Here is an 18,736-nt window from a genome sequence, read left to right as displayed (position 1 = left end):
ACTGCCCTTAGAGTGTCCAGGGAAACGCTTGGAGTGTCCGGGGAAACACTGGGAGTGTCCGGAGAAACACTGGGAGTGTCCGGGGAAATGCTGGGAGTGTCCGGGGAAATGCTGGGCGTGTCCAGAGAAATGCTGAGAGTGTCCAGTGAAATGCTGGGAGTGTCCGGAGAAACGCTGGGAGTGTCCAGTAAAGCACAGGCGTGAGCGTAGGAGTGGAGGGTGTGTGCCGGTAGCTCCATGCTGGATATACCTGTATGAGTGGAGGGTGTGTGCCGGTAGCTCCATGCCGGATATACCTGTGTGAGTGGAGGGTGTGTGACAGTAGCTCCATGCCGGATACGCCTTTTCCCATCGCACCGCTGAGTAAGTGTCTGGCTACGCTGATCCTGCGATGGTTTGTGCCGTGTAATACTCATTCGATGGCGCGAGTGTTACGGTTTTGGACGTATTCGCTGTAATAGACTTATAGCAGCACACATCCGTCCGCACAGCGAGCCCCATGGTTCACAATGCCGGTTGGGGGCTTTACTGATCGCTGGGTCATGCAATCAGGGTCCTGAGTTGGGCGGTAATGGTATTACGCTCCTTTGTGATGGCCGCTAGTGGAGGGGATAACGACTTAGTGTTATGTACTGGAATCGCCCGTATCGCAGTGTGCTGTCATCTAATTACAGTCTGTCCTCACATGCGCTGTCACACAGCTAGCACTCACTGCGGAGGTCGCACAGGTCACCGGTCGTTATCGGAAGCCTCAGATTTCTGTGTTACGCTCTGCGGGTGTTCGGGCGCCTGCTGCGCTTTATCTACAGAACCCAAAGTCCTACATCTGTATTCATGGCTACAGGAGCGACACTGGATTGTGGGGGTCAATTTATTCCGATCAGTACACATGGTATTCACACCGGGGACCGATCTTTGTGCTCAGTCCATGTGCAGTGCTGCTGTGCGGATGCCGACGACGGCTTGCACAGTCGCTGGGGTGTTCACACAGGGGAAGGCGGGCAGGGGGACAGCTGCATGGGGACACTTAGCATTCCCTGGGCATCCCCATACGAACGCAGGTGGGCAGCTGCCTGCCGGGGGCGGGAAGCTGGCATCACAGGATGTCAGGCGCCCGTCCCATTCTCCGACCGGAAGCTCACAAATGTCAATCTAGGATGGTTTATATTTGCAAACAGTTGGTACAATCATTCGATGGTCGGAACCATCGAATGATTTAGTCCCCGCACGCTCCCTTGCGAATTATCCATTCGCAATGTGCTGGGAATGTTTGTGCGGTGGCGTGGGGGGGGGGCATTCGCTTGGCATTCATGTTAGTTGGCTCGTTAAGCAGCGAATAGTGAAATGCATAGTGAGTCCACCAGAATCAGGCCCTCTCTGCAATACAGTAATGGGCCTGCCAGCTACTGGCATTATTGAGGAACTGTACATTATACCATGGACGCCGTGGCTGAACTTTTTGGTGGTGAAGCCAGGTGCAAGTATATAATTTGGGCCCCCCTCTTCCACCCCAACACTAGTTAAACAATATGCAACATGGCAGTGGGTGACAGGGAGAGGCCGAAGGTGACAGTGACAGGCAGGGGGAAGCAGAGAGTGACAGAAAAAAAGTGGGTGACAAGAAAAGGGTGACAGGGACAGCATGACAGGGTGACAGTAGCTCCATGCCTCTTAATCCTCAGGAGCCATGCTGCACCAATGGTAGTCAAAATCATCACCATGTTATTTCAGAATCATTATCAGGTCACCTCAGAATGATCATCAGATCACCTCAAAATCATGACCAAATCACCTCAAAATCCTCACCAGTTCACCCCAGAATCATCATCAGATCACCTCAAAAATCATCAGGTCCCCTCAAAATCATGACCAAATCACCTCAAAATCCTCACCAGTTCACCCCAGAATCATCATATCACCTCAAAAATCATCAGATCACCTCAGAATCATCATCAGATCCCCTCAAAATCATGACCAAATCACCTGAAAATCATCATCAGATCACCTGAGAATCATCATCAGATCACCTGAGAATCATCATCAGATCCCCTCAAAATCATGACCAAATCACCTGAAAATCATCATCAGATCACCTGAGAATCATCATCAGATCACCTGAGAATCATCATCAGATCACCTCAAAATCATGACCAAATCACCTCAGAATCATCATCAGGTCACCTCAGAATCATCATCAGAGCAATTTAATAAAATCACCATATCATTTCAAAATCTTCAGATCACCCCAGAATCATTATCAGATCACCTAAGAATCATCATCTGATCACCTCAAAATCATCATCAAATCACCTGAAAATCATCACCAGATCACCTAAGAATCATCATCAGATTATCTGAGAATCATCAGGTCACCTCAGAATCATCAGATCACCTGAAAATCATGACCACATCACCTAAAAATCATGACCAGATCACATAAGAATCATCATCAGATCACCTCAAAATCATGACCAAATTACCTCAGAATCATCATCAGATCACCTCAGAATCATCATCAGATCACCTTCATATCATGACCATATCACTTCAAAATCATCAGATCACCCAAGAAAAATCATCAGATCACCTTAAATCATCACCAGATCACCTAAGAATCATCATCAGATCACCTAAGAACCATCATCAGATCACCTCAAAATCATCATCAGATCACCTCAGAATCACTTGGAACACAAAACCGACCGTTGGTAAATTTTAGTGACAGTAATTAGGTCGACAAAGTTTACGTCACACCAAAAGGTCGACATGCATAAAGTCGACGTAGGGAAATGGTTGAGACAAGCGAAAGATCGACACAGAGATAGTCAACACATGAAAAGGTCAACATGAGTTTTGTAGATTTGAGCATGTGGACCCCAGATCAATGTAACGCTCACCTCACTCGCCATGCGCCAGGTCACGCATGCCAAGTGCCTACCCCCGCTACTACTGCACTCGCCCATCTGGATGTAATGTATGAAAACGTGGTTCGTGTTGGCATTTCATCTATGTTGTCCTTCTCAATGTCAGCCACGTGGTGTCGACCTATTATCTCCTGACCTAGACATTGCTGACCTGTTATCCTGATCCTCCTACTGGAAGTATTATATCTGTATTCATCCCTGTCAGTAACCTAATGATCTACTGATCCCTGCCGTCCATTTACAGGCAGCAAGCTGTATTATCCTATTGTGCAATCAATACAGTAGGTCGTTACTGAGAGGACTCATTTATAGTAATGCTCCCTCCTCATCTGTCCCGTCCTCCTCATCTCCCCTGTCCTCCTCATCTGCCCAGTCCTCTTCATCTGTTCCGTCCTCCTCATCTGCCCCTTCCTCCTCATCTGTCCCTTCCTCCTCATCTGTCCCTTCCTCCTCATCTCCCCTGTCCTCCTCATCTGCCCAGTCCTCTTCATCTGTTCCGTCCTCCTCATCTGCCCCTTCCTCCTCATCTGTCCCTTCCTCCTCATCTCCCCCGTCCTCCTCATCTGCCCAGTCCTCCTCATCTGTCCCTTCCTCCTCGTCTCCCCTGTCCTCCTCATCTGTCCCGTCCTCCTCATCTGTCCCTTCCTCCTCATCTCCCCTGTCCTCCTCATCTGTCCCGTCCTCCTCATCTGTCCCTTCCTCCTCATCTCCCCCGTCCTCCTCATCTGTCCAGTCCTCCTCATCTCCCCTGTCCTCCTCATCTGCCCAGTCCTCCTCATCTGTCCCGTCCTCCTCATCTCCCCAGTCCTCCTCATCTGTCCCATCCTCTTCATCTGTCCCATCCTCTTCATCTGTCCCTTCCTCCTCATCTCCCCTGTCCTCCTCATCTGCCCAGTCCTCCTCATCTCCCCTGTCCTCCTCATCTGCCCAGTCCTCCTCATCTGTCCCGTCCTCCTCATCTGTCCCATCCTCCTCATCTGTCCCGTCCTCCTCATCTGTCCAGTCCTCCTCATCTGTCCCTTCCTCCTCATCTCCCCCGTCCTCCTCATCTGCCCAGTCCTCCTCATCTGTCCCGTCCTCTTCATCTGTCCCTTCCTCCTCATCTCCCCTGTCCTCCTCATCTGCCCAGTCCTCCTCATCTGTCCCATCCTCTTCATCTGTCCCTTCCTCCTCATCTCCCCTGTCCTCCTCATCTGCCCCGTCCTCCTCATCTGTCCTGTCCTCCTCATCTGTCCCGTCCTCCTCATCTGTCCCGTCCTTCTCATCTGCCCAGTCCTCCTCATCTGTCCCATCCTCCTCATCTGTCCCGTCCTCCTCATCTGCCCAGTCCTCCTCATCTGTCCCGTCCTCCTCGTCTGTCCCGTCCTCCTCATCTGTCCCTTCCTCCTCATCTCCCCTGTCCTCCTCATCTGTCCAGTCCTCCTCATCTCCCCTGTCCTCCTCATCTGTCCTGTCCTCCTCATCTCCCCTGTCCTCCTCATCTGTCCCCCCACCTGTCCCCCCCTCCTTATCTGTCCCCCCACCTCTCCCATAATCCTTATCTGTCCTCCCACCTGTCCCATCCTCATTAACTGTACACCTCATCTGTCCCGTCCTCCTTATCTGTCCCCCTCATCTGTCCCATCCTCCATATCTGTCCCCCTCATCTGTCCCATCCTCCTTATCTGTCCCCCCATCTGTCATATCCTCCTTATCTGTCCCATCCTCCTTATCTGTCCCGTCCTCCTTATCTCCCCTGTCCTCCTCATCTGCCCCGTCCTCCTCATCTGTCCTGTCCTCCTCATCTGTCCCCCCCACCTGTCCCATCCTCCTTATCTGTCCCCCCACCTGTCCCATCCTCCTTTTCTGTCCCCCCACCTGTCCCATCCTCATTATCTGTACACCTCAAATGTCCCGTCCTCCTTATCTGTCCCCCTCATCTGTCCCATCCTCCTTAACTGTCCCTCTCATCTGCCCTATACTCCTTATCTGTCCCCCTCCTCCTTATCTGTCCCCCCATCTGTCATATCCTCCTTATCTGTCCTCCTCCTCCTTATCTGTCCCGTCCTCCTTATCTGTCCCCCTTCACTGTTCCCTCCTCCATATCTGTTCCCTCATCTGTCCTGTACTTCTTATCTGTCCCATGCCCCCCTTCTCTGCCCTCCTCCATATCTGTCCTCCTCCTCTGTCCTATACTCCTTATCTGTCCCCCTCCTCCTTATTTGTCCCCTGTCCCCCTCATCTGTCCCGTCCTCCTTATCTGTCCCCCTCATCTGACCCCTCCTCCTTATCTATCCCCTGTCCCCCTTCGCTATTTTCAACTCAATCACCATATAATGATTCCCCAGTGTGCGCAGTCTGTGTGTAGCCCAGGACTTACTCAGTGGCTGTGATAGAATCAGGCTGATCGGGGGCGGAGCTGACGTCACATGACTTCCCCTCACACACCTGGGCACGCCGCTCACCATATAATGATTCCCCAGTGTGTGCAATCTGTATGTAGCCCAGGACTTACTCAGCGGCTGTGATAGAATCAGGCTGATCGGGGGCGGAGCTGATGTCACATGTCTTCCCCTCACACACCTGGCCACGCCCCTCACCATATAACGATTCCCCAGTGCATGCAGTCTGTGTGTAGCCCAGGACTTACTCAGCGGCTGTGATAGAATCAGGCTGATCGGGGGCGGAGCTGATGTCACATGACTTCCCCACACACACCTGGGCACGCCGCTCACCATATAATGATTCCCCAGTGTGTGCAGTCTGTGTGTAGCCCAGGACTTACTCAGCGGCTGTGATAGAATCAGGCTGATCGGGGGCGGAGCTGACATCACATGACTTCCCCTCACACACCTGGCCACGCCCCTCACCATATAATGATTCCCCAGTGTGTGCAGTCTGTGTGTAGCCCAGGACTTACTCAGCGGCTGTGATAGAATCAGGCTGATCGGGGGCGGAGCTGATGTCACATGTCTTCCCCTCACACACCTGGCCACGCCCCTCACCATATAACGATTCCCCAGTGCGTGCAGTCTGTGTGTAGCCCAGGACTTACTCAGCGGCTGTGATAGAATCAGGCTGATCGGGGGCAGGGCTGACATCACATGACTTCCCCTCACACACCTGGGCACGCCCCTCACCATATAATGATTCCCCAGTGTGTGCGTAGCCCAGGACTTACTCAGCGGCTGTGATAGAATCAGGCTGATTGGGGACGGAGCTGATGTCACATGACTTCCCATCACACACCTGGGCACGCCCAGGGGCGGATTTAGGGATGAGGGCGCCCCTAGGCACAACAATAATGTTTACTAAGTAGGACAGTTTATAGGGGCAGTATCTGCATGTCCTATCCATTTACACTCTATTTAAGATGGAATATAGTACAGTACAGTGGATATTTTGCAGTTATTGGTACATTTTGGGCTGACAGTACTATCACAGTCATCCAAGTGCCGCCCCCAAACATGTGCCTCCCCTAGGCCGGTGCCTCACGTGCCTAATGAGAAATTCAGCTCTGGGCACGCCGCTCACCATATAATGATTCCCCAGTGTGTGCAGTCTGTGTGTAGCCCAGGACATACTCAGCGGCTGTGATACAATCAGGCTGATCGGGGGCGGAGCTGATGTCACATGACTTCCCCTCACACACCTGGGCACGCCCCTCACCATATAATGATTCCCCAGTGTGGGCAGTCTGTGTGTAGCCCAGGACTTAAGCTGGGTACACATATGTACAATCTAATTTTTCTTGCGACCGTTCGATCGACCATATACACGTTCGACCGTCCAAAAGCCACGACCGATCTGCGCGTACACACCTGTCCAATTTTACTTGCGACGTCCGACGTACTCCCGTCCAAACAATCGCAAGAAAAAGATTGTACCACCGTACACACTCTCCCGATCTGGCTATTCACACGAGAAAAATGTACACAAAATTATCATAATGGGCTGGATTAAAAGAGCATACCAAAACAAGGTGTGATCACAGAACAAAGAATCGTTCGTGTAGTACAGTGAATAGAGCCGTGACTATTCAGATCCATTGCTAGCTGTACAGGATATACGTACGTACGTTCGTCTATCGGTGCATTTGGGCCTTTTTACAAACAATTTAATTATGAGCTTGAGGAGAAGGAAGGCTCGTGCGTGCATTTTTGCTGCTATGGCCACTAGATTGCAGGTGGGACCGCTTTCCACTACATACACCACCATGTTCCAAGGTGTTTGTTGTTTTTTTGGCTTGGTCAGGGTGGGTGTTCATGATGGGACCTGTATGTGACACTGCTGTGCGCAAAAATATAGTGGTGTATGTCATGGGAAGCAGTCCCATGGCAGCAATGCATCACATGAGAACAGGCCGGGATGTTCCCATGTGATGCGTTGCTGCCGTGGGACTGCTTTCCACTACATACACCACCATGTTCCAAGGTGTTTGTTGTTTTTTTGGCTTGGTCAGGGTGGGTGTTCATGATGGGACCTGTATATGACACTTCATTTATGTCAATAAAAACATTGTTTAAATTTTTTTCCAGGTTCAGTATTTTTTAAAAGGCTTGGTCATAATGTGAACAGCAGATCATGGTATATCTATCTATCTATCTATCTATCTATCTATCTATCTCTATATAATCCCTATTGAAATGCTGTCAATAGTCATGTTAATGAATGCATACAGATTTCAACGATTATTTTACATGGCAGGGCTAAATAACGAGGGATGGGTGAACACTTCCTGTTGTTTACATGCTGCGCTGTTGGAGGGATGACGCAGCTAGTCTACGCCCAGATGGGCGTTCAGGTTTTGGTAGTACAGTATGATCGCAGGAACGGCCTGCATATCGATCGAACGTGCGTACACACGGCACTTTTATTCCGATATGTAGCCGTCCTGTCGGGTGATTTTTAAGCAGCAAAGAACCTTCAACCGACCAACCGTGGATGGCCAAGAGCGTTTTTGGCCGTTTATCGATCTCACAGAAGGAATCGGGACTGCGTACATACATATACAATCGAACGGCCGTTCGTCCCCAGAACGGAAGAACGGCCCGACGATTGTACATATGTGTACCCAGCTTTACTCAGCGGCTGTGATAGAACCAGGCTGATCGGGGGTGGAGCTGACATCACATGACTTCCCCTCACACACCAGGGCAGCCACTCACCATTTAATGATTCCCCATTGTGTGCAGTTTGTGTGTAGCCCAGGACTTACTCAGCAGCTGTGATACAAACAGGCTGATCGGGGGCGGAGCTGATGTCACATGACTTCCCCTCACACACCTGGGCACGCCAGACACCATATAATGATTCCCCAGTGTGTGCAGTCCGTGTGTAGCCCAGGACTTACTCAGTGGCTGTGATAGAATCAGGCTGATCGGGGGCGGAGCTGACATCACATGACTTCCCCTCACACACCGGGGCACGCCCCTCACCATATAATGATTCCCCAGTGTGCGCAGTCTGTGTGTAGCCCAGGACTTACTCAGCGGCTGTGATAGAATCAGGCTGATCGGGGGCGGAGCTGACATCACATGACTTCCCATCACACACCTGGGTACGCCCCTCACCATATAATGATTCCCCAGTGTGCACAGTCTGTATGTAGCCCAGGACTTAGTGGCTGTGATAGAATCAGGCTGATCGGGGGCGGAGCTGACGTCACATGACTTCCCCTCACACACCTGGGCACGCCCCTCACCATATAATGATTCCCCAGTGTGTGCAGTCCGTGTGTAGCCCAGGACTTACTCAGTGGCTGTGATAGAATCAGGCTGATCGGGGCGGAGCTGACATCACATGACTTCCCCTCACACACCTGGGCACGCCGCTCACCATATAATGATTCCCCAGTGTGTGCAGTCTGTGTGTAGCCCAGGACTTACTTAGAGGCTGTGATAGAATCAGGCTGATCGGGGGCGGAGCTGATGTCACATGACTTCCCCTCACACACCTGGGCACGCCGCTCACCATATAATGATTCCCCAGTGTGTGCAGTCTGTGTGTAGCCCAGGACTTACTTAGAGGCTGTGATAGAATCAGGCTGATCGGGGCGGAGCTGACATCACATGACTTCCCCTCACACACCTGGGCACGCCCCTCACCATATAATGATTCCCCAGTGTGCGCAGTCTGTGTGTAGCCCAGGACTTACTCAGTGGCTGTGATAGAATCAGGCTGATCGGGGCGGAGCTGACGTCACATGACTTCCCCTCACACACCTGGGCACGCCGCTCACCATATAATGATTCCCCAGTGTGTGCAGTCTGTGTGTAGCCCAGGACTTACTTAGAGGCTGTGATAGAATCAGGCTGATCGGGGGCGGAGCTGATGTCACATGACTTCCCCTCACACACCTGGGCACGCCCCTCCCCAAATAATGATTCCCCAGTGCGTGCAGTCTGTGTGTAGCCCAGGACTTAATCATCCACTGTGATAGAATCAGGCCGATCGGGGGCGGAGCTGACATCACATGACTTCCCCTCACACACCTGGGCACGCCCCTCACCATATAATGATTCCCCAGTGTGCGCAGTCTGTGTGTAGCCCAGGACTTACTCAGCGGCTGTGATAGAATCAGGCTGATCGGGGGCGGAGCTGACGTCACATGACTTCCCCTCACACACCTGGGCACGCCCCTCACCATATAATGATTCCCCAGTGTGTGCAGTCTGTGTGTAGCCCAGGACTTACTCAGCGGCTGTGATAGAATCAGGCTGATCGGGGGGCGGAGCTGATGTCACATGACTTCCCCTCACACACCTGGGTACACCCCTCACCATATAATGATTCCCCAGTGTGTGCAGTCTGTGTGTAGCCCAGGACTTACTCAGAGGCTGCCATAGATACAGGCTGATCGGGGTGGGGCTGACATCACATGACTTCCCCTCACACACCTGGGCACGCCCCTCACCATATAATGATTCCCCAGTGCGTGCAGTCTGTGTGTAGCCCCGGACTTACTCATCCACTGTGATAGAATCAGGCCGATCGGGGGAGGAGCTGACGTCACATGACTTCCCCTCACACACCTGGACACACCTACTTTCACCCTGACACTCCCCCAAAAAATCCAGTTATCACCCACAAACACGGGATTCCTGTCAATCACCTTTGCGTACGGCCAGCAATCAAAACAGATGCTGGATTTTATCACAGGACGGCCTCACACATACCCGCTACAATCTGCATACATGCATAGTCTATCGGTAATTGCCTGGTCTGCGAATTCGCTGCTGCGTGATTAGGTCTGAACTACCCCCATGATCACACAGGGTCTTCAGTATCTGTGCTTGTGTGCACTCATCCATAGTGTGGATGCTAGTCAGTGACATGCCCCATTTCCACCAGCAAAAATTAACCGGTCGATATATGGGGTTTTATTTGCTAGTGGAAATGCAAGATATCGGGACTCCACCCCGTGTAGTTACCTGGGTTGGACCAGGGAATGTGACCCGAGTTCCGTTCACTGCAATACAGAAGCTGGGAGATGCCCATAGGTAAAGCCTCCACTGTTTTATACACTGAAAACATACTTATATGCCCCATGGCCTCAGCACACTGACATCACTAGCTCCGCTGAGTCATGTACCAGTGTGTAGTGCTGTAGTGTGACAGGTCGATGATACAGTACCCCCCCCCCCCCCTCTGTCAGGGCCCCAGACTGATCACAGTGACATCACTAGCTCTGCTGAGTCATGTACCAGTGTGTAGTGCTGTAGTGTGACAGGTCGATGATACAGTACCCCCCCCCCCCCCCCCTCTGTCAGGGCCCCAGACTGATCACAGTGACATCACTAGCTCTCCTGAGTCCTGTCCCAGTGTGTAGTACTGTAGTGTGACAGATAGATGATACAGTACCCTGGGCCCCACCGCTGTCAGGGCCCCAGACTGATTACAGTGACATCACTTGCTCTGCTGATTGCTGTCCCAGTGTGCAGTACTGTAGTGTGACAGATAGATGATACAGTATCCCGGGCCCCTCTCTCTCAGGGCCCCAGACTGATCACAGTGACATCACTAGCTTTGCTGATTCCTGTCCCAGTGTGTAGTACTGTAGTGTGACAGATAGATGATACAGTATCCCGGGCCCCTCTCTCTCAGGGCCCCAGACTGATCACAGTGACATCACTAGCTTTGCTGATTCCTGTCCCAGTGTGTAGTACTGTAGTGTGACAGATAGATGATACAGTATCCCGGGCCCCTCTCTCTCAGGGCCCCAGACTGATCACAGTGACATCACTAGCTTTGCTGATTCCTGTCCCAGTGTGTAGTACTGTAGTGTGACAGATAGATGATACAGTATCCCGGGCCCCTCTCTCTCAGGGCCCCAGACTGATCACAGTGACATCACTAGCTCTGCTGAGTCCTGTCCCAGTGTGTAGTACTGTAGTGTGACAGATAGATGATACAGTATCCCGGGCCCCTCTCTCTCAGGGCCCCAGACTGATCACAGTGGCATCACTAGCTCTGCTGATTCCTGTCCCAGTGTGTAGTACTGTAGTATGACAGATATATGATACAGTACCCCGGGCCCCCCTCTGTCAGGGCCCCAGACTGATCACAGTGACATAACTAGCTCTGCTGATTCCTGTCCCAGTGTGCAGTACTGTAGTGTGACAGATAGATGATACAGTACCCCGGGCCCCCCTCTGTCAGGGCCCCAGACTGATCACAGTGACATCACTAGCTCTGCTGATTCCTGTCCCAGTGTGCAGTACTGTAGTGTGACAGATAGATGATACAGTATCCCGGGCCCCTCTCTCTCAGGGCCCCAGACTGATCACAGTGACATCACTAGCTCTGCTTATTCCTGTCCCAGTGTGCAGTACTGTAGTGTGACAGATAGATGATACAGTATCCCGGGCCCCAGACTGATCACAGTGACATCACTAGCTTTGCTGATTCCTGTCCCAGTGTGTAGTACTGTAGTGTGACAGATAGATGATACAGTATCCCGGGCCCCTCTCTCTCAGGGCCCCAGACTGATCACAGTGACATCACTAGCTCTGCTGATTCCTGTCCCAGTGTGTAGTACTGTAGTGTGACAGATAGATGATACAGTATCCCGGGCCCCTCTCTCTCAGGGCCCCAGACTGATCACAGTGACATCACTAGCTCTGCTGATTCCTGTCCCAGTGTGTAGTACTGTAGTGTGACAGATAGATGATACAGTGCCCCAGGCCCCCCCTCTGTCAGGGCCCCAGACTGATCACAGTGACATCACTAGCTCTGCTGATTCCTGTCCCAGTGTGCAGTACTGTAGTGTGACAGATAGATGATACAGTATCCCGGGCCCCTCTCACTCAGGGCCCCAGACTGATCACAGTGACATCACTAGCTCTGCTGAGTCCTGTCCCAGTGTGTAGTACTGTAGTGTGACAGATAGATGATACAGTACCCCGGCCCCTCTCTCTCAGGGCCCCAGACTGATCACAGTGACATCACTAGCTCTGCTGATTCCTGTCCCAGTGTGTAAGTACAGGGCAGCTGTGATTCTTGCATGTGACAAGACGATAGATTTAAATTTTTTTTGTGTATTTTAAGATTGTTTTATTTGGTTTGTTGCACTTTAAGAGAACTGTATATGATAGTTGTCTCCCAATTAGGTTGTGCTCCAATCATTACCCAGACATTATTACACTATGGGGGGTATTTAATCTCAGTTTCTATTTCCTCCGGTGGAAATAGCGGGCGCCGCCTATTCAGTGCTCCCTGACAGCACTGGAAGCAGATTCCGACAGAACGGTACACCGAGACGGGTCGCTACGGCGCGAAGGCAGCAAATATAACTGCTGCTCCATCTCTACGTGACCCCCCAAAACACACACGTGTTGCTGGGGGTCTGGAAAAGCGATGTAAGCCGTGTGATTGGATGGGGAACAAATTTTTTTTTTAAATAAAAACTCAAGTGCGCCTTTTCCGATGTCGGCCTTTTTTCTGGTGTTGACCTTCTCCATGTCAACTTTTTTGCCATCATTTTAATGAACCACACCCAGTCAAACTTCTTCATTTTCAGCAGCTCCTCTATTCAGGATCTCCAAAGCCCCCATGTTACCTTGTAGCCGGTTGCCATAGACAACACCATCCTTTCTGCTTTCGGTAAATGCCACCAATTTTCCTTTCTAACAGATCCCCCAATGCCCTTGGCGCCCTATCCGCCATTTGCCTCATTACTCGGATCCTGATCTACCCTCCACCAAGCACGCCACGGCCTCACGGTCTGCCTCGGTATCGCCGTAGACTGGCGCAGGCACGCCATGACATTTAAGCCCCGTACACTTGGTGCGCTTCATTTTCTATTTAATCCCGATTCAAATGAATCATGTGACATCACCCACCCGCCCTAAACTGGCTGTCCATGGTCCCGCCCAGCATTTTAAATTGGATCGAAAGTCAGACTGGCACCGTGTGTACGGGGCATTACTGATGGCGCCTGATCATCCATCACTGGAGAGGAGGGGCAGGAAGAGAAAGGTCAGGAGCCAGACGAGAGATTTATTCACCCAACCATAAAAGACACGTTCCCTATCAGCCCAGACACATTTCCAATCCACCTTGACCTTTTTTAATGCTTTTATTTTCTGCATGTCATTAATCCAGCCTGCCACTGATATTGTGTACGATATAGTGCGATTAGGATGATGGAGTAACCGCGCGCTGTCTCCCGCTAGCAGGGAATATTAATAGAGTTCCGTACCCTGGTACGTGGGGATGTTATATCTGACTCCCCGCTTCAGGCTCCTGTCGGCACCAGTGGAGAAGCCATTTGGCCTTTATTGCTGATGACAGAGGGTTTTCGGACAGTGGGTCTTATTTACTGTTCTGTGGTGTTCTGATATTTATTGGCGCCGATCAGGTTATGTAGTTCTCCGATGTTTTTAGATCTGTGAGCGGTGAGATCTGGTTCTGCAATGTTCTTCAGGCGCAGGCAAGCGAATCCGCTTTTGGCACTGATGTTTTGCGCCTGCTCATGCGTTTTGCCGAATGTATGCATGGGCAGGCCTGATGTGCGAACGCCTCCGGCATCTATAGCAGTCGCCAGGCGTCCACACAGATTGGGGTGGGTAATGGGCGGGCAGGGGGCTGTCATATTGGGACACACAGCATTTCCTGGGCTTGCCAACTAAAATGTCAGCGCCCGCCCCGTTCTTGGCCATTTCTGGGGCAAATAAAAGTCTGTCTAGATTGATTATTTGCGAACGGAGAAAAAAATGATTCGATGGTCGGCGACCATCGATTTAGTTTTCACTCGTATGCCCGCATGCGAATGGAAGTGTGTGCGTTTACATCCATTTATATGCCCGCACAGACATTAGCGCAACGGCAGGTAACGGGCATTAACTCACCTGGCAGACTGCGTTTACCCTATTGCTAAGCAGCAAACAATAGGGTAAATGCAGTGAGCGGGACTGAATCAGGCCCTTTGTGCATGTCCTCACAGCTGCTCCCGCTTTTCGTGTACATCTCCGAATCAGGCCCAGTATAACAGACGGGACGACTAAGATCGACAACACATCCAGCAATTGCTTTGCAACTCATGGCAACAGCAAACACAGCAAAGATTATCACTGGGGACTATGGCATACTTGCCTACTTTTGAAAACTAGTTTCAGAGAGATTATAGTTGGTAATAGAATTTAGCAAAGCCCCCCATCAGTTGGGGTGTCATGCTCCTCTCAAAGGGCGTGGCTAGTTCCATATATTAAGAGATTGTGAACGTGGCACCTAGAAGCATGGGTGTACTGCTACATCTGAGAGGAATCTTTTATAATGAGTTATATCCAAATGAAGATGAGCAACAAAGCAGTTAGTAAGAGATACTATACTTGGTAAAGTGCTGGGAAATGGTGCTGATGATTTAGTGTAACTGTATCTGTCTCTCATTCCTTTTCTCCACAAAAATGTAACAGTGTAATGTGGGCTAGGTGACATGAGGGAGATTGCTAGACTAATGAGGGAGAGAGGGAGATTGCTGCTATGTCAGGGAGTCTCCTGCAGAATGCAGAAGGAGAGGTAACTATGATGTAACAGTGTAATGTAGGCTAGGTGACATGAGGGAGATTGCTAGACTAATGAGGGAGAGAGGGAGATTGCTGCTATGTCAGGGAGTCTCCTGCAGAATGCAGTAGGGGAGGTAACTATGATGTAACAGTGTAATGTGGGCTAGGTGACATGAGGGAGATTGCTAGACTAATGAGGGAGAGAGGGAGATTGCTGCTATGTCAGGGAGTCTCCTGCAGAATGCAGGAGGGGAGGTAACTATGATGTAACAGTGTAATGTGGGCTAGGTGACATGAGGGAGATTGCTAGACTAATGAGGGAGAGAGGGAGATTGCTGCTATGTCAGGGAGTCTCCTGCAGAATGCAGGAGGGTAGGCAACTATGGACTATGGGACAGACTTTCCTGGGCATATGGCAGCATGCGGTAACCAATTCTTAGAGGATTTTTCTCACAGCCCCAACTGAGCAGTACTGTACAATGCATGGTCTGTAGTAAGGGACAATACCGACTTTTAGGCCTAGTTTCCTGTAAATAAAACAAATGAGCTTTTTTATTTTATGTGATGTATTTCTGCACTAAGCTCTGAGCGCTGCATCTGAGAATAAAACATCGGCACTACTAGCGGCAGACGTGTGGTATTTATTGGTGTATTACTGACTGGTAATCCACAAAGGCCGTAGCCCTGCTGGTGTAGCATCATGCAGAATAGTGTTCTGTCTGTTCTTTATGTATGACAGGATTTGTGTAACAAATAACATAATCCAACAGGGAGAACACAACAAGGAAAGGAGACCAGCATAAAATGGTGGCGCACAGTGGGAGAGACAGGGCTGACGCAAACCGCGTGCACTCCATACCGATGGTCACGTAATTAGCTATAGCGGGGACTGAGGGGGATATAGTGGGGGACTGAGGGGGATATAGTGGGGGATATAGTGGGGGACTGGGGGAGATATAGTGGGGGACTGTGAGAGATATAGTGGGGGACTGTGGGAGATATAGTGGGGGGCAGAGGGAGAGGTAGTGGGGGCCATTAGCCAAGCAGACCGGCAGCCAGTATACAAGCTCTGATTGGCTCACCAGCCGGGGCTGCATTTAATTGGCCGCCGGCATCCTGCATTGGTTTTTTCGACTACAGGAAAAAAACAAATGCACTGGTCCCGCTAATAATAGCCAACGCAGTGGTGTCGCAGGTTGAATCCTTCAAATTCCTAGGGACAACCATGTCCAGTGACCTAAGATGGGGATTAAGCATAACCACAAACATCAAAAAGGCCCAACAGCGCCTGTTCTTCCTGAGGCAACTCAGGAAATTCAACATCCCACAGGAGCTGCTGTGCGTATTCTACACCGCCATCGTGGAGTCTGTCTTATGTTCCTCAATCACAATCTGGTACGGTGGCGCAAGCGAGAACGACAAACAAAAACTGCAGAGGGTAGTGAGGACTGCGGAAAGGATCATAGGGACCGACCTCCCCCCGATAAGGGATCTGTTCTCATCCAGGGAAACGTGCTGAGAAGATCGCGAAGGACAAGCTGCATCCCGGTCACAACCTGTCCGACATCCTACCATCCGGAAGACGGTTCAGGTCCACCCCTGTCAAAACGTCCAGATCCGCAAGAAGCTTCTTTCCGTTAGCCGTCCATCACCTGAACAATCCAATCAAAGCGAATGCAATCCCAATATCAACAGCCAAACAACGTGTCCCTACTTGGCGACCTGACCACCATAGTCGTAGCTAGAAACATAGGTGTGCGTACATTGAGTGTTAGGGGTGCACAGGCACCCCCTAATGCTGTGCCCACCCTTATGAACACCACCCTGCCGCTAGCAATACCTTTTACAAAATACTTTTGCTTTTTAGCACTGTATTCCAGATGCGCTTATAAATCAATCATGTGTGTTTTGCATTATTACTTGTACTAGACCATTGTCATATCACTACATACCTGTGCCATTCATATATGCTTTTGAGTCTTTTGCATCTACTGTTACACAGAGTAATTAGAAGACTAAAACTGAAATAGGCCGGAGATTATGGTGTGGCTGGGAGACATTTTATATTGTAGCAAGTGCCAATAGATGATGGTAGACACGCCTGATTGGCAGTGTTAGACACACCTTATGGGCGGTGTTAGACATGCCCAATAAGTTGTACTATACACACCCCTTTTATGGTGCACCCCCTAATAAAATGTGCTGCGCATGCCTATGGCTAGAAATGAAATGCTTGTAATGTCTTTATGTAATATATGTAATGTCTCTCCCCCCTTTTCATCCCTGCTTGATGCTGCACTATAATCCACAAAAAATTCCTAGTGTGCGCAAGCATACATGGCCAATAAAGTTGATTCTATTCTATTCTATGAAGCTTGTGCTTTGGGACCAGCAGTAGGAGTCGGGCGATAAGTGAAGGGAGGGGGGGACGGAGGGGCCCGGACTGGAAATCAGTCCCGGGCCCCAAAATTCCTAGTGGGAGCCCTGTCGCTGCCCCTCACTGCCACACCGCAATGGTGCTAGCGCATATGTACTAACATATGCGACTAGCTTTGCAATGCGGTGTCGGAGCCCCCCCCCGCGATACCTGTTATGTGGTGTGCGCCTCCTCCTCCCCTCATGGCCGGAAGCCTAAGCAGGCTGTCCACGGTGCCTCCTCCTCCCCCCTGCAGCTGGAAGGACCTCCTTGCATTTTTACCTTCGTACATCCCGCCCATGGGGGAACAAGAACACGGAGATACAGACAGTATACCATAGGTACAATATACCAGCAGTGGGGATGCCAACAGTCAAAAGACCGATCCTAGCATACCATGTGGTCATTAGGTTGCAGTAATGTGTTTGATTTTCAGCTGTAATATATAGTTACCTACTGTTGGCACCATGCCCGCCTTGGCGATACTGGCCTGGTGCAGTGACAGTTAAGGCCATCACTGCCCCTGTTGGTTCCATGGGGCCTGATACTGGTTCACACGCAGTGGTGCATGTGATTATAACACCGCCGGCTGCTTGGGGGTTGTGGTCACAGGGAACGGGATATTTTGTGCATTTTGGTCATATATTCCGAGCACCATTTCACCTGCTGTTTCTGTCTCCCGTCTCTCCAGGACGCTTTGCTTACCCTCGGTTCCGTCATCGACATCCCTCGCTTGCGGGACGCCATCAAAGATGCCATCACTGCTGTTTTGCCAAAAGTGGTGAGTTCAGGACAATGTGGTTCACTGAATATGTATCTTCCTCTAACACGCGGCCGCCGGAGGTCATATATGTAGATTTTGGTGTTATCGCCACCAGATATGGAAACACCATGAGATTGAACCCAGCGCAGTGATAGTTTGTGGGCAGGGGACATAAATTAAAGGTTTCATTACCAGGTTTCTACTATATTCAGGACACCACTGGGGTAACTGATGTCGCTCCTGAAAACATTCCACAGGTACAAGGTCCGAGTATCGCGCAGCTGCTCGTATCCGAGACTGACATTTCGTAATGGTTTCGGGCACTGGCCATCATAGGTGAATCTAGCGTTATGGTAATGGGTGGTCCCAAATACACAAGCATGGCGGACCTATGTGCAGCAGAGCCACGCGCCCGAAAAGGGTAGAAGGAGGCGTGGCATCACAAAAAGGGGCGTGGCATTACACTTTACATACTGCCCATTACATACAACCAACCGTAATGCCCATTACATACCATATAACAAACCGTAATGCCCATTACATACTATATAACACACCGTAATGCCCATTACATACTATATAACACACCGTAACGCCCATTACATACTATATAACACACCGTAATGCCCATTACATACTATATAACACA

At 50.5% G+C, this 18,736-nt stretch overlaps 1 protein-coding gene across 4 annotated transcripts in view; it reads left to right on the top strand.

Moving 5' to 3' along the window:
• Nucleotides 1-18,736, top strand: part of PDE2A (phosphodiesterase 2A) — a 527,715-nt gene that overhangs the window by 310,115 nt on the left and 198,864 nt on the right. For all 4 annotated transcript variants that reach the window (XM_083170538.1, XM_083170534.1, XM_083170536.1 and 1 more), the window contains one exon: nucleotides 18,016-18,105. Coding sequence is in view for 3 of the 4 variants with exons in the window: in XM_083170534.1 (XP_083026660.1) it covers nucleotides 18,016-18,105 (90 nt within the window). In the remaining variant the exon portion in view is untranslated. The remainder of the gene's footprint in view (nucleotides 1-18,015; nucleotides 18,106-18,736) is intronic.

The sequence above is a fragment of the Crinia signifera genome, chromosome 2, assembly GCF_055691185.1.
Source record: "Crinia signifera chromosome 2, ASM5569118v1, whole genome shotgun sequence".
Taxonomy (NCBI): Eukaryota; Metazoa; Chordata; class Amphibia; order Anura; family Myobatrachidae; genus Crinia; species Crinia signifera.
This window is presented reverse-complemented; position numbering and strand designations above follow the sequence as displayed.